Source organism: Ranitomeya variabilis, chromosome 2, assembly GCF_051348905.1.
Source record: "Ranitomeya variabilis isolate aRanVar5 chromosome 2, aRanVar5.hap1, whole genome shotgun sequence".
NCBI classification, from domain to species: domain Eukaryota; kingdom Metazoa; phylum Chordata; class Amphibia; order Anura; family Dendrobatidae; genus Ranitomeya; species Ranitomeya variabilis.
Genome location: NC_135233.1, coordinates 1,068,887,777 through 1,068,914,762, shown reverse-complemented (window position 1 = coordinate 1,068,914,762; position 26,986 = coordinate 1,068,887,777). Strand labels below are relative to the sequence as shown.

General features: G+C 44.0%; 1 protein-coding gene across 1 annotated transcript in view; it reads left to right on the top strand.

Moving 5' to 3' along the window:
- Positions 1 to 26,986, top strand: part of TDRD6 (tudor domain containing 6) — a gene marked incomplete at its 3' end in the record, with an annotated part of 81,826 nt that overhangs the window by 16,167 nt on the left and 38,673 nt on the right. Inside the window, exon 5 of the mRNA XM_077281796.1 lies at positions 20,342 to 20,449. Coding sequence (XP_077137911.1) covers positions 20,342 to 20,449 — 108 coding nt within the window. The remainder of the gene's footprint in view (positions 1 to 20,341; positions 20,450 to 26,986) is intronic.

The following is a 26,986-nucleotide window of genomic DNA, read 5'->3' as shown; positions in this document are numbered from 1 at the left end:
TTTTTTTTTACATTTACACTGGTAACCAGGGTAAACATCGGGTTACTAAGCGCGGCCCTGCGCTTAGTAACCCGATGTTTACCCTGGTTACCCGGGGACTTCGGCATCGTTGGTCGCTGGAGAGCCGTCTGTGTGACTTCTCTCCAGCGACCACACAACAACTAAACAGCGACACTGCAGCGATCGGCATCGTTGTCTATATCGCTGCAGCGTCGCTTAGTGTGAAGGTACCTTTAGTGTCTCACATCACGGACCGTTAGTGTCTTTTTTTTTAATTTATTTATATTTTTTTAATATACTCCTAGAAGAGCCTTGTTCTGAGTCTCATAAACTTACTTTGATGATTTACTTGCGGTCTACACATAAAAAACGATCTGAGTCGGATGGTCACAACTGCTGGTTGGTAGCTGCTTATGTGGATCTGAGAGAGGACAGGAGCCGCGCTTGGAAACGGCAGAAGACATCGACCAACAATTATTATTTTAATGAGCGCACACACTGGACCTAATATTACTGATAAGTAACAAATGGCAAAATAAAGAACCAATCCAGCAGGTTCTTTTTAAAGGGAATCTGTCACCCCTCCGGCATCAGGGGCTGATCTACAGTATTCTGTAATGCTGTAGATAAGCCCCCGATGTATCCTGAAAGATGAGAAAAAGAGGTTAGATTATACTGACCCAGGGGCGGTCCTGCTGCGGTCCGGGTCCAGCGCCTCCCATCTTCGGACGTGATCTTATGAAGATGGGAGGCGCTGGACGCGACGCCCATCGGACCGGACCACACCGGGACCTGTTGTGAATTCCGTTCTCGGGCTCCCTCCTGTGGTCGCAAGTGGTACTGTGTGAGTTCTGTTCTTGGGCTCCCTCTGGTGGCTTTTAGCGATACTGCTGGTTGGTAGCTGGGCTCAGCTGCCTTGTAATCTGCTAGTTTGGCCTCCTATTTAATGCCACCTGGACCTTTACTGGTTGCCTGCTGTCGTTGTATTCAGTACTGGTTCTGATCTCTCTGGACTGCACTTGTGACCTGTCTCCTTCTGGAGAAGCTAAGTCTTACTAGTTCATGTTTGCTCATTATTCTTTTGAAAATATGTCTCAGTATATGATGAGTTTAGTCCAGCTTGCTTATATGTGATTTTCTCGCTTGCTGGAAGCACTGGGGCGCAGAGTTGCTCCCCTCATATCGTAGTCGGTGTGGGGGTTCTTGCATTCTCTGCGTGGATGGTTTTTGATAGTATTTTATACTGACCGCACAGATTCCTTGCTATCTTCTTTCTATTTAGTGTTAACGGGCCTCATTTGCTAAATCCTGTTTTCATTCCTACGTTTGTGTTTTCTCCTTACCTCACCGTTATTATTTGTGGGGGGCTGTCTAAACTTTGGGGTTATTTCTCTGAGGCAAGTGAGGCTTTACTTTCTCTCTAGGGGTAGCTAGTTTCTCAGGCTGTGAAACGACGTCTAGGATTTGTAGGAACGTTCCACGGCTGCCTATAGTGTGTGTTGATAGGATTAGTGTTGCGGTCAGTATAGTTTCCCACATCCCCAGAGCTCGTCCTAATATTCCGGTCAGGTCAGTTTTGTGATCCTAACCACCAGGATCATAACAGGGACTGCCCCTGGGTGAGTATAATCTAACCTGTTTTTCTTATCTTTCAGGATACATCAGGGGCTTATCTACAGCATTACAGAATACTGTAGATAAGCCCCTGATGCCAATGGCCTAAGGGTACCGTTACACAAAACGATTTACCAACGATCACGACCAGCGATATGACCTGGCCGTGATCGTTGGTAAGTCGTTGTGTGGTCGCTGGAGAGCTGTCAGACAGCTCTCCAGCGACCAACGATGCCGAAGTCCCCGGGTAACCAGGGTAAACATCGGGTTACTAAGCGCAGGGCCGCGCTTAGTAACCCGATGTTTACCCTGGTTACCATCGTAAATGTAAAAAAAACCAAACAGTACATACTCACATTCCGGTGTCCGTCAGGTCCCTCGCCGTCTGCTTCCCGCACTGACTGAGTACCGGCCGTAAAGTGAAAGTAGAGCACAGCGGTGACATCACCGCTGTGCTGTGCTGTACGGCCGGCACTGACACAGTCAGTGCGGGAAGCAGACGGCGAGGGACCTAACGGACACCGGAATGTGAGTATGTACTGTTTTTTTGGTTTTTTTTAACGTTTACGCTGGTAACCAGGGTAAACATCGGGTTACTAAGCACGGCCCTGCGCTTAGTAACCCGATGTTTACCCTGGTTACAAGCGAACGCATCGCTGGATCGGTGTCACACACACCGATCCAGCGATGACAGCGGGAGATCCAGCGACGAAATAAAGTTCCAAACGATCTGCTACGACGTACGATTCTCAGCGGGGTCCCTGATCGCTGCCGCGTGTCAGACACAGCGATATCGTATGGATATCGCTGGAACGTCACGGATCGTGCCGTCGTAGCGATCAAAGTGCCACTGTGAGACAGTACCCTTAGTTTATATGACATTTTTGGGGTGACGGATTCCCTTTAAGTAGTACAGTCTGCCATGAGATGATGATGATTCGCTGGGCTGATGAATGTCATTCTTTCAGAACTTTCTCTTCTCTCATGCTGTCTTTGTTTTCTTTCTTTCTTTCTCTCTCCTTGTCTCTCTCGTTTGCTTGGAGTCTTTCTTGCTCCCTTTCTCTGGTCTCTTTCGGTCTCGTTCTTGTGCCCTGGTCTCTCTTTGTCTCTTTCTTGCGCCCCGTTCTCTGTCTTTCTTGCGCCCCGGTCTCTCTTTGTCTCGTTCTTGCACCCTGGTCTCTCTTTGTCTCGTTCTTCCGCCCCGGTCTCTTTGTCTCTTTCTTGTGCCCCGTCTTTGTCGCTTTCTTGCGCCCCCGTCACTCCTTGTAGCTTTCTTGCGCCCCATCTCTTTCTTACGCATGGTCTCTCTTGGTCTCTTTCTTGCTCCCGGTCTCTTCTTCAGGACACAGGTTACCATGCACATTGCTAGACCTTTCCCTAAGAAGTTTTTGGGCTTTGGAGGTGATAAATCAGCATCAGCCTGAAAATCCATATTTCACAGTTCCAGGAGAGCATGTCTTCCTACCTGAATACAGGTCCTTCTCAAAAAATTAGCATATAGTGTTAAATTTCATTATTTTCCATAATGTAATGATTACAATTAAACTTTCATATATTATAGATTCATTATCCACCAACTGAAATTTGTCAGGTCTTTTATTGTTTTAATACTGATGATTTTGGCCTACAACTCCTGATAACCCAAAAAACCTGTCTCAATAAATTAGCATATCAAGAAAAGGTTCTCTAAACGACCTATTACCCTAATCTTCTGAATCAACTAATTAACTCTAAACACATGCAAAAGATACCTGAGGCTTTTAAAAACTCCCTGCCTGGTTCATTACTCAAAACCCCCATCATGGGTAAGACTAGCGACCTGACAGATGTCAAGAAGGCCATCATTGACACCCTCAAGCAAGAGGGTAAGACCCAGAAAGAAATTTCTCAACAAATAGGCTGTTCCCAGAGTGCTGTATCAAGGCACCTCAATGGTAAGTCTGTTGGAAGGAAACAATGTGGCAGAAAACGCTGTACAACGAGAAGAGGTGACCGGACCCTGAGGAAGATTGTGGAGAAGGACCGATTCCAGACCTTGGGGAACCTGAGGAAGCAGTGGACTGAGTCTGGTGTGGAAACATCCAGAGCCACCGTGCACAGGCGTGTGCAGGAAATGGGCTACAGGTGCCGCATTCCCCAGGTAAAGCCACTTTTGAACCATAAACAGCGGCAGAAGCGCCTGACCTGGGCTACAGAGAAGCAGCACTGGACTGTTGCTAAGTGGTCCCAAGTACTTTTTTCTGATGAAAGCAAATTTTACATGTCATTCGGAAATCAAGGTGCCAGAGTCTGGAGGAAGACTGGGGAGAAGGAAATGCCAAAATGCCTGAAGTCCAGTGTCAAGTACCCACAGTCAGTGATGGTGTGGGGTGCCATGTCAGCTGCTAGTGTTGGTCCACTGTGTTTCATCAAGGGCAGGGTCAATGCAGCTAGCTATCAGTAGATTTTGGAGCACTTCATGCTTCCATCGGCTGAAATGCTTTATGGAGATGAAGATTTCATTTTTCAGCACGACCTGGCACCTGCTCACAGTGCCAAAACCACTGGTAAATGGTTTACTGACCATGGTATTACTGTGCTCAATTGGCCTGCCAACTCTCCTGACCTGAACCCCATAGAGAATCTGTGGGATATTGTGAAGAGAAAGTTGAGAGACGCAAGACCCAACACTCTGGATGAGCTTAAGGCCGCTATTGAAGCATCCTGGGCCTCCATAACATCTCAGCAGTGTCACAGGCTGATTGCCTCCGTGCCACGCCGCATTGAAGCAGTCATTTCTGCCAAAGGATTCCCGACCAAGTATTGAGTGCATAACTGAACATTATTATTTGATTTTTTTTTGTTTGTCATTAAAAAACACTTTTATTTGATTGGACGGTTGAAATATGCTAATTTATTGAGACAGGTTTTTTGGGTTATCAGGAGTTGTAGGCCAAAATCATCAGTATTAAAACAATAAAAGACCTGACAAATTTCAGTTGGTGGATAATGAATCTATAATATATGAAAGTTTAATTGTAATCATTACATTATGGTAAATAATGAAATTTAACACTATATGCTAATTTTTTGAGAAGGAACTGTATGTGCAGCTGAATGACCTGTGAATGAAACACGCTGTTGTGGATGATTTTCGTGGTGAGGCGTACAGCGCCATAGATTTATGCTCACCAGTTCCATGTATGTCGATGCTGCTGGAACAAATGTCTCGGGTGCACGGACTGAGAGACAGGGCTGGCTTCACAGGCAAGCAGTAGGACAATAGAGGTGTGATTCAGCACTCAACAGTCAACACATCTTGTAAAAATTCTTCTTTATATAATTAGTCCATAAACAGCATATGACAAAAAGGGGGGCAAAATTCAAGAAAAAAAATCGTTTCAAGTGGATAGAGCAGACTTTCTCATGGTTAAATACATAGGAAAAGGGACCCTTTATCCCATTTATAAAGGCAATCTTTATATGTGAGGGTCAGAAAAAAAAGGGCTCTAAACACCTGTCCTTCAATGACTAAAATACAATCCAGGTACAAAGGACCCCGTACAAGTAATAGGCCTCTTTCACACTTCCGTCGGCAGTGTCCCGTCGAGATACGTCGTCCTGTTTTTTCCCATTGACTTGAATTAGCGACGGATTGTCACGGATGGTCATCAGTTTCATCCGTCGTGCACTGGATCTGTCGCAAAATAGCGGTCCGTCGTGAACAAAAAACGTTCAGAGGAACGTTTTTTGTCCACATCGGAAAATCGTTCAGCGACGGGTCTTGCGCTGTCCGTCGTCGGCTACAATGGAAGCCTATGGATGCAGGATCTGGCAGGAATCCAGCGTCGGATCCCGTTTTTCATTGTGAGCATGGCCGGAAATATTTTCAGTCCTGGAAAAAAAAATTCTCTCCCTCATTACACTGGATGCGTCACACACGTTTTTCGTTATTGTCGTGACGTCCGTCGATACGTCATCTATAACACAGAGACCTTAGGCAGGTCGATCCATTTGAAACACGTTAGTTTGTTTTCTTGCATATTATCCCTTTATTTTGTCATGTACTTTTTGTGGACTAAATAAAGAATCTTTTTATAACGTTTGCACGAGTACTGGACGACACCTCAATTATTCAATGATTACACGTACTCCCCACAATATCTTTCCATAATGGTTTAAAGGGGTTGTCCATGACCATTTTATTTTTCTTGGGCCTAAAAGCTAATGGGCAAGTACTTGCTAACAGAGGCAATTACGGTACCTACCTGTTCTACCAGACATTGGCTCCTAGTGGTCACTGACCATTCGTGCTTGCATTTCAGTTGCTTCACGTCAACAAAGCAGCCCTACTTCCAGGCTGCTCTGTCGATGTGGCATGACTGACAAAATCATGCTGGTTGTCATTTAGGTAGCAGGGAGCCAGCTGTCAACCAGCATGATCTGGGCAGTCACACACTGTTGACAGAGCGGAAGAGAAGCCACTTGTCTGTCGATGTGATGTCAGTGGAAGCCAGAGAGAGGCTGGCAGGGACCATCTGTCACTGCTTTGGGCTGGTAGAGTTCGGCATCAGGTACAAAAGGCAAGTAGTTAGCAGGTCTGTAGAGTTGGAGTCGGTATCATGGAAATTGAGGAGTTTGAGGTTTGTGTGACATGCAGAAGTAGTGCTAAATGCTGTTCTTCAAAAGCATCCAGCAACTGGAGGGGTTAACAGTCACAAGAGACAGAGTGGTTAGCAGAGCCCCAGGGGGATTGTGGGAAACTTGTTTACTGTTCTGGCAGCAGCCAAAGGGATGAGTGGCGTGTGCTCTCTCACAAAAGCTATGGCAAGTGAACCATAGGGACACAGGATTCCAATACAGCGTGGGGTTGGTCTAACCCCCTGTACTCTAGTTGCGAAAGTCTATCAGGAGCAGGAAGATAAGCACTGGAAGAAGTTGTTACAGGGATAATCTCCCTCAGCAAACCCCCCCCCCCCTCCTCCATTACACTGTGCTAGAAGGAATGCTGTGTGCTACTGTGCCTTTGTAAAGAGTCTTGATCTGTGCTGAACTGTGCTACTAAGAGACTGTTAGTCAATGTGCCTCTAAGAAGCAGCTGTCCTGTTTATGAAGCCTGTGCTTTAGAGACTTGAATTGTACTGGATGTGCTGTGACATTAAACTACACTGTTCATGAGGATACTTATCAATTGTATATGTGTGAGCAAGTGGATCCATCTTGTGCCTGAGGAAGTTGCAGTACATAGTCGCCCTGAGTAACGCAGGCGGGCCTGCGCCGGAGCCGCGGTGTGAAGACTAGAAGAGGATGTCATGGAATGAAGATGGGAGGCCCCAGACTGCGACGCCCATCGTAGCGGGACCGCCCCTGGGTGAGCATAATCTAATGTCTTTTTCTACCCTTTCAGGTAACATCGGGGGCTTATCTACATCATTACAGAATGTTGTAGATAAGCCCCTGATGACGGTGAGCTTACCTCACCATCGTTTTTGGGGGTGACAGATTCCCTTTAACAGAGCCACATTCAGTGAGGAGCCCAGTGGTCGAACAGCCGGGATATCACTTTTATAAAATTTGGATGCAGCGTCTTTGTGATCTGGGGACAGCCGGAGATTGCCGAGCACAAAGATAAATCCCGCTCTATTCATACACGGCTAAGGGAACCCTATTTTGGGGGTCCTGGCTGTGTTCACAGTGAGTAGCATGTTGTTTGCTTTCCTACAGTCAGGGAAAATGTTCTATACTTACAATTTTTCAAATAATCGAGTCTGCTGCTACAGCCGTCGATAAAAGAGGGTTATGTGTAGAGAAAGCACTTTAGCATCAAAGACCACCTCAATGGCTCTCGCCGGAGCTACACCCTGGATTGAAACTTTTCTTGCTTTTACTCTACCCGAAGATTTGGTTGCCCACAACTGTGGCTCCTCCATCTATTCATTAATACTTTCCTACGTTGCGTTTAGGTTGTCAGTCCATGATTGGTTACATCGGCTTGTACTAATTCTGCATGAAATGGGGGTTGTCTCCACAGTGCAACTATGAAATTGGGGAGTATGGATGCTACCGTCAGGGGATCTGCTCTGGAAGACTTGGCATAACCATGTGTAACATGATTGCTCCTTTCCTTTCAATGAGTAATGTATGCATTCTTCTTTTTGTAACGTTTCCTTTCGATAGTCAACCATGGATCTACATTAGGAACAGAAGGTGTCCATACTGTTTTACCCATTTATTTTGCTGTAGACCAAGAGATGGTTTCCATAGGGCAATTTTATCTATGATGATTTGAGGCATCGAGTCTATTTCTTGATCTAGTGGCACAGTTGACTAGGTCTGGGATAATATCTATAAAGTCATAGCTGTCAACATTCAAGGGAAACTTAAGCCCTTACCTATCCGGAACAACTACGTTTTGGTCAGTGTACAGAACCCCTGCTCCCTTTCAGCCCTGTAGTCGCAGTAAATCAAGGACAGTTGGTAACTATATGTAAAGGTATCATCTCAGCTTACTCTCCTGTACATTCGCATATATATACAGCTGAAAGCAGAAGTTTACATACACTATATAAAAAGACATGAAATCAGAATAAACCTTTCCCATTTTAGGTCCGTTATGATTACCAGAATTATTTGCCAAAAGCCAGAATAATGAGAGAGAGAATGTTTTAAGGCATTTTTATTACTTCCTGCAAAGGCAAAAGTTTACATACACTTCATTGGTATTTGGTACCATTGCCCTTAAACTGAATGACTTGGGTCAAATATTTTGGATCTCCTTCCACAAGCTTCTCACAATAGTTGGTTGGAATTTGGGCCCATTCCTCCTGACAAAACTGGTGTAAGGCTATGTGCACATGTAGGAAAAGAAGTGCAGAATTTTCTGCACAAAATCCGTATCTCCTGGCAGAATCCGCAGCTGCGGATTTGCCGCAGTTTTTAAGCGGATTTTGTGTAGATTTTCTGCGGATTTTACCACTGAGGATTTTTAACATGGAGTGGTGCAGAAACGCTGCAGATCCGCATAAAAGAAGTGACATGCACTTCTTTGAAATCCACAGCAATTCCGCACTGATTTTTCCGCACCATCTGCACAGCTATTTTTTTTTATCCCATTGATTTACATTGTACTGTACATAACAGTGTGGATCTGCAGCGTTTCTGCGTGGAAGAATCCGCTTCAGATCCGCAGCAAAGCCGCATCGTGTGCACATAGCCTTACTCATCCAGGTTTGTAGGTCGCCTTGTTCGCACCAGCCTTTTCAGCTTTGCTCATAAATTTTCAATAGGATTGAGATCAGGGCTTTGTGATGGCCACTCCAAAACATTGGCTTTGTTATCTTTAAGCCACTTTTTTACCGTTTTAGCGGTATGCTTTGGTCATTTGGAAGACCCAGTTCCGCTCAAGCTTTAACTTTCTGGCTGATGTCTTGAGATGTTCCTTCAGTATTGCCACATAATCTTCTTTTCTCATGAGGCTTTTTTTTTTTTTTGTGAAGTGCCCCAGTTCTACCTGCAGCAAAACAACCCCACAATATGATGATGAAGGTCTTTGTTCCTGTTGGCATTTGCATACATTAATCTGGCTCGGTGGTGGAACCACTGTGCCAATGCCCAAGGAAGACCTGGAGGGGTGTGACTAGGAGCCTCACGTAATCTGACCACTGACATGCAGCAACTAATGATGCCGAGGTCCGTGGAGAGACAAGGGAGGTGATCCAGGTGCTACTCCAGGACTGACCTTGGATAGATGGCAGCTGATCCCTAGGAATGGTTGGTGGCGAAGGCCCGGGGGAATGTCCAACAGATGCAAGCAGAGAAGATGACAGGAACCGCAGATGCAGACAGGACAGTCTGACAGAGAGATGAGCATTGGCGGGTGCAGCAGGCTCGGCTGCCTTTGAGGTGAGTACTGGCGGGTGCTGCTGGCTCTGCTGCTTTTGAGGTGAGCACTGGCGGGTGCTGCTGGCTCGGCTACTATTGGCTGGGAACACTTTAGAGGAATGCACGCTGTCCCTTTAAGAAAGGGGAAGTGTGTGCGCCCTAAGCACAGTGCCTGGAGACCTGCTAGGAGTGCATGCACCCCAGGCAGCAGCAGACCCGAAAGCAGCAGGATGAGAGCCTCGGCGGTGAGTACGCTGGTGTCTCTGCAGGGAGAGAGGGACTGCAGGGAGAGATGTGGGCACCCCAGTTTCTTTTGGAGTAATGGCTCCTTCCTGCCTTTCAGCCCATGTTGGTACAGTACTCGTCTCACTATGGATATTGACACAATCTTACCAGCTTCCACCATCATCTTCACAAGGTCTTTTGCTTTTGTACTTGGGTTGATATGCACATGTCAGACCAAAGCACGTTCATCTCTGGGACACAGAACCGTCTCTTGAAATTGTACCCAAGGATAAGCCAGACTTGTGCAAGTTCTCTTTCTGATATCTTAACTGGTTTCTTCTGATTTCATGGCAGATAATTGAGAAAATCATGCAGATGTGTCTTTTTATATAGTGGATGGAAACTTCTAGTTTCAACTGTATATTAGTTAGTCATGACCGAAAGTGTTTGCACCCTTGAAATTGTTCCAGAAAATGACGTACTGTATTTTTCAGATTATAAGACGCTCCGGATTACGAGACGCACCCCAAATTTTGAGGAGAAAATGGGGACTTTTTTTAATTTTTATTAAAATGGTGGTGCTTCTTATAATACATGCGTCTTACTGCTTACCAGGGGTAGTGGCTGCGGTGAAGCGGGGTCCCAGGGTCGCTGCTGGAGGAGGCAGGAGTGGGTGACGCCGCAGGCTGGGATGAGGGTATGTTCCTATGTGCAGTGCACCGCTGCGGGTGTCCGGTGCTGCTTTGGGGGGGGGGGGGGGGTGTCTCGAGATCTCCATCTGCGCCGGGGGGCGGCCATTTTTCCAAAGTTAGATTTCATCATGCATTGCAGACAGTCAAAGCGCCCAGTGCCAGAGGCAGCAAGACAACCTCAAAACATCTTTGCGTCTCCAGGTACTGTGGTGTTTTCTTTCTAGGCCTCATTCTGTTTTTGGTAAACAGTAGAATATGGTTGACCAAAAGCTCTATCTTGGTTCCATCTGTCCACAAGACCCTTTCCCAGAAGGTTTTTGGCTTACTCGCGTACATTTTGAAAACTGCAGTCTAGCTTTTTTTATGTCTCAGTCAGCAGTGGGGTCCTCCTGGGTCTCCTGCCGTAGCGTTTCATTTCATTCAATCCTATCCACGATCCGGACTATCCTGCGTTGCAACCCTTCATCAATTTTTCTCTGACGTCCATGTCCAAGGAGATTCCCTACAGTGCCATGAGTTGTAAACTTCTTGATTATATTGCGCACCATGGACAAAGAACATCAAGATCTCTGAAGATGGACTTGTAACCTTGATATTTTTCAACATTTTTGGTTCTAAAGTCCTCAGACAGTTTTCTTTTCCTTCCTCTTTCTGTTCTCTCATGTTTAATGTGGTAAACACAGACACACAATGCAAAGATTGTGTAAACTTCTACCCACACCTGTTACTTGCTACAGGTGAGTTTGAACAAGCATCACATTAATAAAACTAAGTTGTTTGCCCACAATTTTGTCCAGGCCTTTTTCGGGATTTTGTGTGAAATTTTGTCCAATTTGCCTTTTGCTTTTTTTTTTTTTTTTTTTTTGTTTGTGCTACAATACACAATAAGGAAATAAACGTGTGTAATTGCAATAATTTTCTGTGAGAAATATGGTACTTCATTTTCTGGAACAATTTCAAGGGTGCCAACACTTTTGGCTGTTACTGTTGGCCTAAAACGTCAATAAGTTTGGAAAGCCTTGATCTCTCTTCCATGTATTTCTTTACTGCTTAGAATTGCACACACTGGAATGCTGACGCGATCTGAACCACTCTTGTCTTACAGGAGTTGTCCACTAGTCTTCTCGTCCACTAGTCTTCTCAATTACCGTACATTATTTTGCCATGTAAAATAAAAATGGATTGTATTTGTTGATGGTGCCATTCCAGTGTTGTCTGCGCCAGGGCTTGCATGACCTGCTGCCAAACAGAGGTCATTAATGAGGCAATTCAGCTTTTATTCATTTGGACAAAATGGACATCTGGAAGAAGTAAGAGCTGGTGTTGCTCTTTGGCTTTTCTCAAGATATCTGTTTCATTTGAAGAAAGCAGCGGCTGATTGGCCTCAGGGCTCACATGATATAATGTCAGATGACCATCGGGAGCCTCTGCACTGACATCTCTAGAATGATGACAGCAGTACACACTTTTTATTTTTACATGGAGGAATATACACTGCTCAAAAAATAAAGGGAACACTAAAATCCCACATCCTAGATATCACTGAATGAATTATTACATTTGTTAATCCTTATTCATTACATAGTGGAATGTGTTTAGAACAATAAAACCTAAAAATGATCAACGTAAATCACAATTAATATCCCACGGAGGTCTGGAGTTGGGATGATGCTCAAACCAAAGTGGAAAATGAAGTTACAGGCTGATCCAACTTCAGTGGAAATGTCTCAAGACAAGGAACTGATGCTCAGTATTGTGTGTGGCCTCCCTACAATGCCTGGGCATGCTCCTGATGAGGCGGCGGATGGTCTCCAGAGGGATCTCCTCCCAGACTTGGACTAAAGCATCTGCCAACTCCTGGACAGTCTGTGGTGCAACAGATGTTGGATGGTGCGAGACCTCATGTCCCAGATGTATTCAATCGGATTCAGGTCTGGGGAACGGGCGGGCCAGTCCATAGCTTCAATGCCTTCATCTTGCAGGAACTGCTGACACACTCCAGCCACATGAGGTCTGGCATTGTCTTGCATTAGGAAGAACCCAGGGCCAACTGCACCAGCATATGGTCTCACAAGGGATCTGAGGATCTCATCTTGGTACCTAATGGCAGTCAGGCTACCTCTGGCGAGCACATGGAGGGCTGTGCGGCCCTCCAAAGAAATGCCACCCAACACCATTACTGACCCACTGCCAAACCGGTCATGCTGAAGGATGTTGCTGGCAGCAGATCGATCTCCACGGTGTCTCCAGACTGTCACATCTGTCACATGTGCTCAGTGTGAACCTGCTTTCATCTGTGAAGAGCACAGGGCGCCAGTAGTGAATTTGCCAATCCTGGTGTTCTGTGGCAAATGCCAAGCATCCTGCACAGTGTGGGGCTGTGAGCACCACCCCCATCTGTGGACGTCGGGCACACAGACCATCCTCATGGAGTTGGTTTCTAACACATGCACATTTGTGGCCTGCTGGAAGTCATTTTGCAGGGCTCTGGCAGTGCTCCTCCTGTTCCTCCTTGCACAGAGGCTGAGGTAGCGGTCCTGCTGCTGGGTTGTTGCCCTCCTATGGCCCCCTCCATGTCTCCTGGTGTACTGGCCTGTCTCCTGGTAGCTCCTCTGGACACTACGCTGACAGACACCGCAAACCTTCTTGCCACAGCTCATGTGCCATCCTGGATGAGCTGCACTACCTGAGCCACTTGTGTAGGTTGTAGAGTCAGTCTCATGCTACCACGATTGTGAAAGCACAACCAACATTCAAACGTGACCAAAACATTAGCCAGAAAGCATTGGTACTGAGATGTGGTCTGTGGTCCCCACCTGCAGAACCACTCATTTTCTGAGTGTGTCTTGATAATTGCCAATAATTCCCATCTGTTGTCTATTCCATTTGCACAACAGCATGTGAAATTGATTGTCAATCAGTGTTTCTTCCTAATTGGACAGTTTGATTTCATAGAAGTTTGATTTACTTGGATTTATATTCTGTTGAGCAGTGTAGTACTTGAGAAGGCTTTCTTGGAAGAGTGGACAGCCTCTTTAATGTCGTAAATATCACCTGGCTTTGCCGTAGCCCACGTGCCCGGGCAGACAAGCGTTTCTGTACCCACGAATATAAGGTTGGACTTTGATACAAAAACATTAAAACTTGCAGCTCTCGGTGCCTTCAAGATTTTAAAACCTAGAAGTGATCGCCATAGGCATGACCCATGAAAAATCCATTAGTGTGATGAAGGCCTGTGTGTAGGACCGAAGCGTTATAATATCTTAAATTGTACAACTAGTAAAGTTCACAGCAACGTAACACCGAGTACTGAGTCCCTTGTCTAGTGAATCATTGTGTGTCTTTGTACGCTTTGATTTTTAATAAAGCCTTTTTTTCCTTTTGTCAAGCTTCACTTATCTCTGCCGTGAAAGACTTTGTTTTTATTTTTTTATTGGCAGATTTGTCATTAAAAATTATGCCATGTGCACTTCTATTTTTCCTGTCAAAATGAGGAGACCTAACTGATCTCATATTAAGGCAGCAATGCCGTCCGTCATAAGACAAATTCAGGAGAGCGTTATGGCTTCTGTTCATGTCCTTACACAAGCAGTAATGACGTCAGGCGATGACTTCAGATTATTCGATGGAAACCGGATGATGAGTCAATTAAATGGCACTAACCAATCTCGTCGCTCACAAAAACACTTCTTAATAAAGTTTATACATATTACACCGTTCATATCCCAGTCCTAACTTAATGTTTCGTAACACCCCCCTATGCCTCGAGAAGTGGTACTACATGATGAATAGAGAAGAATGTGCCGGGGGAGCAGATTTCTGTCCGGTTTCCACATCGGTTGTCTGGATGGACCATCTCTATACACTACTACCACATAGAAATCTTTGTAAATAAGGCCTCCTGCGCACAGAAATGAGTTGAGCATTGACACATGTGTATGTATTGTGCATTCCGTATGCCTCCTGAAGGAGCTGTACTCTCGTTTAGAAGAGACGACATTTCTAACACGGCATGCAACAAAGCATGCAACAAGCGTTGTAGTTGCGTTGCTAATAATTTGATAGGAGAAAAATTTGGTACACCAGCATGGGCCTGCCAAATAATTAGTCAGGCCACAGAATGTTCAGTTCAAACAAATTATTTATTATAGTCCTTTGGAACAAAGCACTATACTGTTATTCCATCGTGGTTAACTTCTTCTTATTATTATTCAGTCCGCAGTTAATGCGGCCCGAACCGCTTCACTCACAGACTCCAGTGAGGTGTCATTTCGAAGCCAGCGTCCCCAAGAGGTGTGCTAAGTATTTTTCGTGTCGATCGGATTTGTAGTTTTGGCGCAATTTGCGTTTGAAAAAAGTGTTTCAATGCATTTCAATAGGGAAATTTTCCCAAACGTTTATAATGGGCCTGATTTCTGAGGCAATTTCTAAAAATAACTGCCACCTGGCTGATTAGCTCATTGATATGCGCAGTCAGACTCAGTTACTATGCCAACGCCTGCGAACTGTACCAAGACACAGTTTTGCCAGATAATATCAACTCTTAAAGTGACCGCCAAATCGGACCCAGAGTGGCGCCGCCCGCCAAATCGGACCCAGAGTGGCGCCGCCCGCCAAATCGGACCCAGAGTGGCGCCGCCCGCCAAATCGGACCCAGAGTGGCGCCGCCCGCCAAATCGGACCCAGAGTGGCCTCAACCCTGAAGGGCTACAACTACCAAACCAGCGCCTGAGGGGCACCCAAGTGTGAAAGTCTTGCAGGGGCAGCCCGGGCACCATTCCAAAGCACTATCGGTAGTTCCTTCAGGAAATACCCATCTATTTCTCTCTGTTATCAGCCATTCCCCTGTCCTGCTGTCAGTCTATACTCCCTGTTATCAGCCATTCCCCGTCCTGCTGTCAGTCTATTCTCTCTGTTATCAGCCATTCCCCCATCCTGCTGTCAGTCTTTTTCTCTGTTATCAGCCATTCCCTTGTCCTGCTGTCAGTCAGAGTGACCCGGGCCACCAAATCGGACCCAGGGTGACCCGGGCCACCAAATCGGACCCAGGGTGACCCGGGCCACCAAATCGGACGGAGAGTGACCCGGGCCACCAAATCGGACGGAGAGTGACCCGGGCCACCAAATCGGACGGAGAGTGACCCGGGCCACCAAATCGGACGGAGAGTGACCCGGGCCACCAAATCGGACGGAGAGTGACCCGGCCCACCAAATCGGACCCAGAGTGACCCGGGCCACCAAATCGGACCCAGAGTGACCCGGGCCACCAAATCGGACCCAGAGTGACCCGGGCCACCAAATCGGACCCAGAGTGACCCGGGCCACCAAATCGGACCCAGAGTGGCCCCGCCCACCAAATCCTCAACTACCAAACCAGCGTCTGAGGGGCACCCAAGTGTGAAAGTCTTGCAGGGGCAGCCCGGGCACCATTCCAAAGCACTATCTGTAGTTCCTTCAGGAAATACCCATCTAGTTTATACATAAGAATAGAAAAGTCATCACTTTAACAAATACAATTTTCATAATATACAGAATGCCTCCAATCCAAAAACTGGTTTCATGTGTAGTGCAAGTATAAAACAATAACCCAGTTATGGTGTATAATGAGGGAAGTCTAAATACGCCCCCGGAAGAAGAACTTATCGAAACGCGCGTAGGGGTTTCTTGCTGGTTCCGTGTGAGTGCACAAGAGGTAGCTATGATCCTATGAGTATGCCGCAGTTGCGGTCTGTGTCTGACCATTTTTGGTTAAGTATTGAAGCTTGGGTGCTATTTAGTATTTTAATAGTCTTTGCTACATCCATGATGGACAGTTTGTGATGTATATCACCATACAAGCCTTATAGGCTGTTGAGGCAAAGTAATTACACAATTATGCACATTGGCTCTTTAATATAGCTTAAATTCTTTCTCTCAGGCAACTCATTCGACATAACACCTATTGATTTGGTCAACAATAACTGAGGAATAAGCTATTTAGACTTACCTCATTATACACCATAACTGGGTTATTGTTTTATACTTGCACTACACATGAAACCAGTTTTTGGATTGGAGGTATTCTGTATATTATGAAAATTGTATTTGTTAAAGTGATGAACTTTCTATTCTTATGTATAAATAAATTATTTGTTTGAACTGAACATTCTGTGGCCTGACTAATTATTTGGCAGGCCCATTCTGGTGTACCATAGTTTTGAATGAGTTCTCTGTAAATTCTTGGACTAATATGTATAAAATAGGGGAAAAATTTGTAATACGTTTTCACCTGTCAGAAATATTGTTGTGCACAGATTGTTTGCATGATGAAAGTCCTCAGTGGTTGATACCTTTTAATGGCTAACTGAAAAGATGGTAACAAATAGCAAGCTTTCGAGACTACTTAGGTCTCTTAAAGCATAGACTAAAAGAAATTCTGAAGAATCACATTTATGCACAATACAGCCCAGAAATAATACCGTAGATAAGACAGGTGAAGTGAAGCTGAACTACCATTATGTGAGAGTGCTAAAATGTTTGTCCATAAATATTGGAACAGTTCATAGATAAGGAGTGTAAATGTTTTATTGTCCTCTGATTGGGGTTTGGTTCTTTATGATTCCCCTACACTGTCTGAGGAGCAAATTCTTTAATTGATGTAAAAAGACATAAATCCATGCGACACATTCATTCCTGCACTGAGTGTGTCAAAGGTCATCATCAGCTTATATTCCCAGACTCTTCTGTCTCTCCTGAGATTTGAAGCTACCTTTTAATACAAGTAATTTCATGTCCATAATGCTGTGATCTGGGAGACAAAAATGTATTGCCACAGGTAGATCCATTCTTTTTTCTCTTATTCATTCATGTTCTCAGTTTCTGCCCTGTCTCCCCCACATACAGACCCCCAGTTGGACATTTAGTACAAATAAGTAGGTACACCACATTAGAAGTGTCGCAGCTGAAAGTACCTGGGATCTTGAAGTCCAGATGTGAATTGGGGATCATTATCTTGTCCGTGGTCATTATAAATGGACAGGTTTTACATTTTTTCTGATTGCAAGGAACGGTTCCTGCAGCTGTTGGAGAGGACAGGGAGCTTCTGACAATGATACTTCTTAGATTTGGGGGCTGCCTAAAACACAGTAGCGGGGGGTCTGGAAAAATGGATCGTAATCGGGCATCTTTTTGTAGTAAAGGTTGTAATTTCCGTGCAGCTCCCCTTAGCACCTCCAGATTTGGATTGTAGGTAACTAATAGAGGTACCCGGTTATTTTCTTCTTTAGTTTTGTAATGTAGCAGGTGATTCCTTGATATTCTAGTTGCTCTTGTAATTTGGTTTTGAATTGTTCTTGGATGGTAGCCCTGATTCAAAAAGACCTTTCTGAGATTACCAAGGTGTTCATCTCTATCCATCGTGTTGGAACATATACAGTTGTATCTGATGGCTTGGCTGTAGAGTGTTTTTTATGTGTTTTGGATGGAAACTGTCCCATTTAAGGTATGTTGGGCGGTCGTTTGTTTTCTGATACAGGGATGTCTCTGTTTCATTGTTCTGCAGCTTAATGATGGTGTCCAAAAAGTTAATTTCAGTGCAGGAGTAGTTGAGTGTTAAGTTAATGGTGGGATGAAATTGATTAAACTGTTCATGGAACCTCTTTAGCTGTAGCTCAGACTCTGTCCAGATGATTAAAATATCATCAATGTAGCGGTAGTACGCCAGAGGCCTGGTGGGACATGAGGACAAAAAGTTGCCTTCAAGCTTGGCCATGAAAAGATTTGCATACTGTGGGGCCATTTTACTTCCCATTGCTGTGCCAGTCTCCTGTCGATAGATCTTGTTGTCAAATTCAAAGTAATTGTGGGTGAGGATGAATTTTATAAGTTTCAGCTAAGTATCAGCATCAGTCACTGTGTTTTCCAGGAAGAATTTGCAGGCATTTAGTCCATCCTGGGGTGGGATATTAGAGTACAAAGATTCCACATCATAACAAAGAACCAGACCCCAATCAGAGGACAATAAAACATTCACACTCCTTATCTATGAACTGTTCCGATATTTATGGACATAAACATTTTAGCACTCTCACATAATGGTAGTTCTGCTTCACGTCACCTGTCTTATCTACGCCATTTTTTTCTGGGTTGTATTGTACATAAATATGTGATTCTTCAGAATTTGCTTTAGTCTTTGCCTGATGAAGAGACCTAAGTAGTCTCGAAAGCTTGCAATTTACCATCTTTTCAGTTAGCCATTAAAAGGTATCCACCACTGAGGACTCTCAATTCTAAATATTTTTCTATCTACTGGCTAACACGGTACCAAGATATATATCTTTCCTGTACACACAACCAAAAAATTTTGCGACGTATCTCGTTAGAAGTTACACATTTTGGATTGGCAATTATGGATTGGGATTAGCATTTATATAGGTGGATAGGAAATGATCAAATACCTGTTTTTATTTAAATTTCAATGCAATTGCAAAAAAAAAATTTATGTACAGCACGTACTCTTCACATATTGTTTTTCCAATACTAACGTGGGTGTTTGTTTTGTGCAAACCATTATGACCTCAGCACTGGTAGATGACAAAGAGAGAAGACTGGAATACATTTCTGACTGGTGACTCAGATTTCTATCAGTCACAAGTGACTTGCCCACGCCGATTGTTGGTCCGGCCATACTTTACACTAACCTAAAAATCTGCGTAATTAAGGGCTCATGCACACAGAAATTACTTCACGTGTATATGACATGCGGGCATGTCTTATGTATTCCATATGCTTCAAAGGAATCTGCAGTTGTTTTTTAAAAACACCTTTTTTATTATAATTTGTATTAAGGTGGTCATACTGTATGTGTAATCTAGTGTTACCATTCTGCTGTTTTCACTATATTCATTTTGGATTGTATATAGCACATTATTTAAATAAGGAGGGGCCTGTCAATGAAACCAGGCAGGGTAGGGAGAAGTCAGAGGGAGCTGGGCAGAGAGGAGTTGGTGGGAGCTTGGCAGCATGAAGTCAGAGGGAGCTGGGCAGGGAGATGTCTGAGTTAACTCGGCAGAGAAAAGTTGGAGGGAGTTTGGTAGGGAGAAATCCGAGAGACCTGAGCAGGTAGGGAGAAGTCAGAGGGAGCTGGGCAAGGAGATGTCAGAAGTATCTCGGTAGGGAGAAGTTGGAGGGAGCTTGGCAGCATGAAGTCAGAGGGACCTGGGCAAGGAGATGTCAGCGGTAACTCGGCAGGGAGAAGTTGGAGGGAGTTTGGCAGGGAGAAATCAGAGGGACCTGGGCAGGTAGGGAGAAGTTGGAGGGACCTTGGCAGCATGAAGTCAGAGGGACCTGGGCAGGTAGGGATAAGTCTAGGGAGCTGGGCAAGGAGATGTCAGAAGTATCTCGGTAGGGAGAAGTTGGAGGGAGCTTGGCAGCATGAAGTCAGAGGGAGCTGGGTAAGGAGATGTCAGAGGTAACTCGGCAGGGAGAAGTTGGAGGGAGCTTGGCAGGGAGAAATCAGAGGGACCTGGGCAGGTAGGGAGAAGTTGGAGGGAGCTTGGCAGGGAGAAATCAGAGGGACCTGGGCAGGTAGGGAGAAGTTGGAGGGACCTTGGCAGCATGAAGTCAGAGGGACATGGGCAGGTAGGGATAAGTCAAGGGAGCTGGACAGGGAGATATCAGAGGAAACTCGTTAGGGATAAGTCTGAGGGACCTGGGCAGGGTAAGGAGAAATCAGAGCGAGTGGCTTAGCAGACACTTTTTCCCACGCCCTATTCATTTTTCAAATTCTTTGTTGTTATTTTCAGAATAAAATATAGCTATCTGTAATTGAGTAGCTTGTCCGGGTTTCCTGCCCATGGTTCACTTCAGATTATTGGGAAGAAACAAACTATGCTTGAACATATACAGGAGTTTGACCTTGTTTCTTTTATATTGCCCAGTAACCATACTTCATTTTCCTGCACTTCTTTTAGAACCATTCCAGGACACTCCTGAGTCCGTCGAGAGTCTGATTATTTACTTCAATGAGAAATTGGGTCTAATGAATAAAGGAGCAATTTCAGATGATGCTGCCAAGGAAGGTACTTTATGTAAGATGCACACCCACCAACCATGAAAACATCAGTGTTCTGGCAGCTTGTTGCTATTGTTTCCAAGTCTGTTGTTTTGCTTTAACCCCTTAGTGACCAAGCCAATTTTGACCTTAAAGCAAACCTGTCAGACAGTGTCAGGTCGGCACCGTTATACTGATTAAAATGATACCTGGGTTGATGAAATCGGTCTTGTGGTGGTTATTTAGTCTGTATTTGCAGTTTTCAATTAATGAGATTCTCATGCTTTGCAACGGCCTGTGAGCGGGGCTTTATGTGGTGCTCTGCTTACATATGGATCTGTATTGGCTTATGACAGGTCACTGATCCTGCTCTTATAGTAATGCGCCATCTTGGTCCTAATGCCTCATCCTAGTTATCATCTTATAGTAATGCCCCATCCTAGTCCTCCTCTTATAATAATGTCCCATCCTGGTCCTCATGTTATAGTGATGCCCCATCCCAGTTCTCATCTCATAATAAGGCCCCATCCATCCTGGTCCCCTTATAGTAAGACTCCTTCCTGCTCCCCTTCTTATGGTAATCTCTCATTCTTGTTCCTATACACATAAAAAAAAGATTCTTCTAACCTGTCCTCCGTTCCCTCGGTGTCCTTTCTGCACATGCGGCCCGCAGGCACTGTAGACCTGTTGACGATCGTGGCTCTCTGCACAGCAATACCAATATCCGCTGCCGGTCAGTCAGGAGCCAGCAGGTGACATCGACGCTTGGCAGTGACGTCATAAGCCGGCATGCCGATGTCTGCTGCTAGCATCTGGATGGCCTGCGACTGGCATTGGTATTGCCGTGCAGAGAGCTGGTCTCTGTTTGTCAATACATTTCAGCTGAATGTGCTTCCATGGACGCAGGAAAGGTCTATATCTTGGTACCGTGTTAGCCAGTAGATAGAAAAATATTTAGAATTGAGAGTCCATGGACAAACATTCAACTGATTTACAAGGCTAATGTCGGTGGCCCTTGGATCGTGTTGCGATGATCAAGGTGTCTACAGTGCTTCGGGCCGCATGCGGCCCGTGGGCTGTGTTTTTGAGACCCCTGATCTAGAGGGTAAGGGGAAGAAAACATTAGGCTGGGGGGTTGCAGCAGCTCCAGTGATGGTGAGGTGGGTTATTGCAGACTAAGCTTTCTTGAAGCGATGCATTTTCAAGTTCCTTCTGAAAATTCAGAGTGTGGCAGATAATCGGACATGTTGAAGCACAGAATTCCAGAGCATGGCGGATACTCAGGAGAAGTTTTGGAGGTGATTGGTTGAGGAATGTTTAAGCGTGGAGGTGAGAAGGAGGTTTTGGGAGGACCTAAGATTACATGTTGGAAGATTAGTTCAAAGATGTACGGTGGAGACAGATTATTATAGGTGACTTTTTAGGTTAATTTTAGTCAGGGTGGATAAAAATCAATGTTTTTTAAAAAAAAATCAAAAAAATCGGATTTTTTTGATTTAAATCGGATTTTTTTGATTTAAATCGGATTTTTTTCAATAAACTGCTTTTTGAGGAAAATATTTTACCATCCAAAGGTTCTTCCATCATGAGATAAAGCCGAGTTGTTTAACTCAGTAGAATAAAGGCTGTATATGTGTAACATTCACAATGCCATGCTCTTCCAGAGGTTTCTGTAGGATTAGTGGGCAGTTTCTCTCCTATATTATAACAGACGCTCGCTTTACTTACGCAGTTCTCAAAACTGAATTTGACTCCGCAGAGGTCCCAGCCTCTTCTTCATGGCAAAAATGTTACAACATGAACAGAGTTGAGAAAAAGACCTTAATCCTATTGTTCTACAAACCTATGAATACAGAATCAACCCCTTCAGTGCCAAGTCCAAGAAGTTAGACAATATGTTTCTGATTGTTTGGAGTGGAATAGATCTGCACAACACAAGAAGAATGTGAATCTAAGTGTTTTGAGGAGGAAGGGCAAGCAGACAAAAAAATGAAAGTGAAACTTTGAGCACAATACTGCAGCATAGCCACAGACAGACAAGTCTGGATCTGTTTGTGTGTACGATCTGAGGTTTATTACATTCTTTCCTTATAATGGCAGCAGGCCATAAAAGAGACCCAGTTTGGGAATATTTTAATGAAGCTCCTTCGCCTATCGGTAAGGCAGGCATGCGTGCAAAATGCAAACGATGCAACAAAGAGATGCAAGGCCTGGTGGCGTGAATGAGGCAACATCATGAGAAGTGCGGTGATGAAGATGACCAAAGAAACACTTCACTATCAACATCTTCATTTCCCTTCTGGTTGCAGTTTTCATAATGTGATTTTAAACGGCAAACAAGTCCTTGGATATCCTTTTGACAGTATTTGCACTTTGCTCTTGCACCTTTCTTTCCAAGATCTGCTGCTGGCATCTCAACAAAATGAACCCAAATAGGGTCTCTCTTACGACCTGCCATGGCTCACACAGATCACTTATGAAGTTTGATTGTTACTACAGCCAAGTACTGCTGACTATCCAACAAGTTTGGGCATGTCAACTGAATGGAAAAAGAAACTAAACCAAAAGTGAAACCAAGCTAGAAGTGTGGAATTAAAGGGGCAGTATGAACAAAATGTGGAGGCTATTAATAGTTTATACAATTAAGACATGCTGCTTTTAAACACCTACCTATTGCCATATAGTAAAACAAAAAAGATTTTTACTTACTTTGGGGTCCCCCCCTCACCCTGGCGTTAGATCGTTGCCCCTAGTTTCGTCCGTGTAACTATGGGCGCACATGCGCACTGCTCTCACTTCTCATTTTAATCGTGATTTATATTAAAAAAAAACCTTTTGATTTAAATCAGTGATTTAAATCATGATTAAAATCATGATTTAAATCGATCCGATTTAAATAGAAAAAAATCTTTTGATTTAAATTGTGATTTAAATCATGATTTAAATCGGCGTGATTTAAATCAATCCACCCTGATTTTAGTAGTTTAATCTGTATACGTTGGGGAATTGGAACTACTGTAATGAAGGGATCTACAGAGGGCAGAAGCGGAGGAGTAGTGAGGAGAGAGGTAAATACTTTGGGCAGCTGAGTTAAGGACTTAAAGGAGCACATGTGTTAGCAAGAAGGCCACAGTGGAGGAAATTGCCGTAGTTGAGGCGGGAGATGATGGGTGCATGGACGAACATTTTAGTAGATTGATGATGAAAGGACGGATTCTGGAAATATTTTTGAGTTGGTGGTGGGAAGAGCTTGGATGTGCAGTTTGAGAGACAGAGCATAGTCAAGGGTTATTCTAGGCAATGAACTTCCTGTACAAGGAAAGATGTGGTGTTATTTCTTGTGATAGATCGAGTAGGGAAGATAGGTGTGATGGAGGAAAGATGATGAGTTCATTTTTGTCAACACTGAGTTTTAGGAAACAAGAAATGAAGAAGGAAGATATGGTTGATAGGCACTCTGGGATTCTGGACAGCAGAGAGGTGACATCTGGGTTAGAGGGGTAGATCTGAGTGTCATCTGCATATAGATGGTACTGGAAGCCATGGAACTTTGAGGTGCTCCAGGCCGAAAGTATGGATTAAAAAGAGTAGGGGTCTCAGGACAGAGCCTTGAGAGATACCAACAGAGAAAGAGGGTGGGATTAGGAGATAATATGGGAGTGGGAGATGCTAAATGTGCAGATGAAACAAAAACCCAAACACCTTCCTATGGATCACCAGAGAGTACCAAAACAAGGAATTATATTTAGAATATACTTTATTCAATATACACAGCAATAACAACATATAATAATTAATATCATTAAAATTGTATCATGTTAAAATCAATGACTGTATCCAAACACAGGACAAAAAATTAAATGCATATAATATGCCGGCCAATTTGCATAGGTAGTCCCTTATCCTCACTGCTCATATATAATTATATATATTTCTGAGCACTACTGCACTTTCAGCATATTGCTGTTGAATGCGGTCCTAGCACACTGCACGGTGCTTTATTAATTATATTCTCTTGTGATATACATATTTGTAGCACTTTTTTTGCACTTTATATATATATATATATATATATATATATATATATATATATATATATATATATATATATATATATATATATATATATATATATAAATAAAAAAAAATTTACACAAGTTTTTATATATGAGCAGTGAGGATAAGGGACTACCTATGCAAATTGGCCGGCGTATTATATGCATTTAATTTTTTGTCCTGTGTTTGGATACAGTCATTGATTTTAACATGATACAATTTAATGATATTAATTATTATATGTTGTTATTGCTGTGTATATTGAATAAAGTATATTCTAAATATAATTCCTTGTTTTGGTACTCTCTGGTGATCCATAGGAAGGTGTTTGGGTTTTTGTTTCCACTGGGTGGCGGGTGTCGCCAATCTACACAGTATACCAAGAATTGGTGAATTTTTAAGATTGGGAATAATATATATATATTGGTATATTCTCTGTATTTGTGGTATTGCTGTGTTCTAGTTTTATAAATGTGCAGATGGAAAGGTATGTGGAGATCCAGAAGAGGGCAAGGTGTTTGATGATAAGGGAAAAGAATTTCTCTAGTAGGAGGGAGTGATCGACTGTGTAGAAGGCAGTGGATAGGTCTAAAAGGAGGAGTGTAGAGAATTGTCTGTTGTTTGGCAGGAAGTCATTAGTAATATTGGTTACGGCAGTTTCGGTGGGAATGGAAGCCGCATTGTAGGTTGTCAAAGAGTGATTTATCTGAGAGGTCAGCGGAAAGTTCAACATGGACAATGCCTTTTGATGAGTTTTTAGGTAAACGGGAGCAGCAAAATGGGACCGTCGCTGGACTTTAAAGTTGGGTCAAGGGATAGTGTCTTCAGGATGGGTGTGACCGTGGCATGTTTGAAAGCAGAAGGGAAAGGTGCCAGACTTTAAGGATAGGTTAAAGAGATGGGTTAGGACTGGGAAAAGTGTGGTAGTGAGGTTGGGAGGTGGTGTGATGAGATGGGGTCAAGTGTACAAGTGGTGAGGTGTGATTTAGAGAGAAGATGAGTAATCTGTTTCACTGATGCTGGGAGGAAGGTTATGGGGGAAGGACATTGGCCTCTTATATGGAGTGGTTGTGGTGGTTAAGCAGTGAAGACTTATTTTTGAAATGTGCAGCAAAGGCTTCTGCGGAGATGAGGGAGGTCGGAGGGGGGCAGTAGTGGGCAGAGGAGGTAGTTAAAACTGTTCAATAACTGTTTGGGGTTGTAGGAAAAAAGCATATACGAGGCTGGTGAAGTAGTCCTCTTTAGCAGTGGTGAGGGCCTACTTGAATGTGAACGTTGCGGTTAGTGAGTTTTCTTCAAGCGCTGCTCCACAACCCTGAACACTTGCTGAAGCTTTTTAGTGAGGACTTGGTATATTTCCTTCTATTGTAGATCTTCAATCCTATTTTCTCTTATACACAGGGCACAATCTTTACTGGTCTTGTAGTCTTTGAAGGGGTTGTCCAGTTTTGTGATGAAAATCTGCAGTAGCTTTATATGACTTCCACCTTGTGAGTCCTTACAACGTGCGTATCTTGCGCTCTGATGATTCTCTATGGGCCTTTGTGATATGCATACTTTCAGCCACATTCCATATAGATGTGCCCACATATAATATTCGTCAACAAACAGCAGCAAAAATACACACACACAAAAAAAAAAAGCAAAAATGTTTTGCCTGCAGAAAGAAAATGCTGAAAAATTGCAACTTGCGAACCTAAAAAAGAGGTTTACCAGTAGGGGATATCTAGCAGAGGCAATCAATGCTGGTTACACACATGCATGGGGTAGTAACCGCTCAGGCCTGCTGACTCCGATAACCAGGGAAACTGGGATTCTCCTCATAAGGGCACATGCCTTATTGGCACCTTTGACAATCAGAATGAAAGGGTCATGTCCATACTGCGCAAACATTGGGATATTCTTTTGGCGGACCCCAATATCTCTGATCAGATACCATCTATACCCATCGGTCACTTTTGGGAGAGGCAGGTCTGTGCGTGATCTCTTGGTCCACAGTCACTATAACCCCCCAAAAAAGACGGGCACTTGGCTCAATCGTAGGGGTGTTGGCACATACCGGTGTGGCTCTGGCAGTTTTTGTTGAGTCATCAACGTATCTAAAGTTTTTACCAGTGCAGTTACATGCAGAACTTAACAAAAACAGGGATTTTGCCAACTGCAAAACTGCAGGGGTTGTAGATATTTGTACATGTACGTGCCTCAAAAACTATGTGGGGAAGACCAAGAGGCCCCTAAAAGTCAAGATTTGAGAGAATATTTGCGATATAAACCATAAAAGGGATACGCCATTAGCTTTTCATTTGATCAGTGTTCATCAGGGAGAATTGAAATCATTTTCCTTTGGTGTGATCAAAACGGTACCCCAGTCCCTGAGAATGTGTGATTGGGACAGAAGGATCCCACAGAGGGAGACACGTTGGATCTCCATGCTTGAGTCCATGAATCCAGGGGGGATCAATGAACAACTCGGCTTCGCCAGCTACATATGATTTTGTGTTTGCGCATC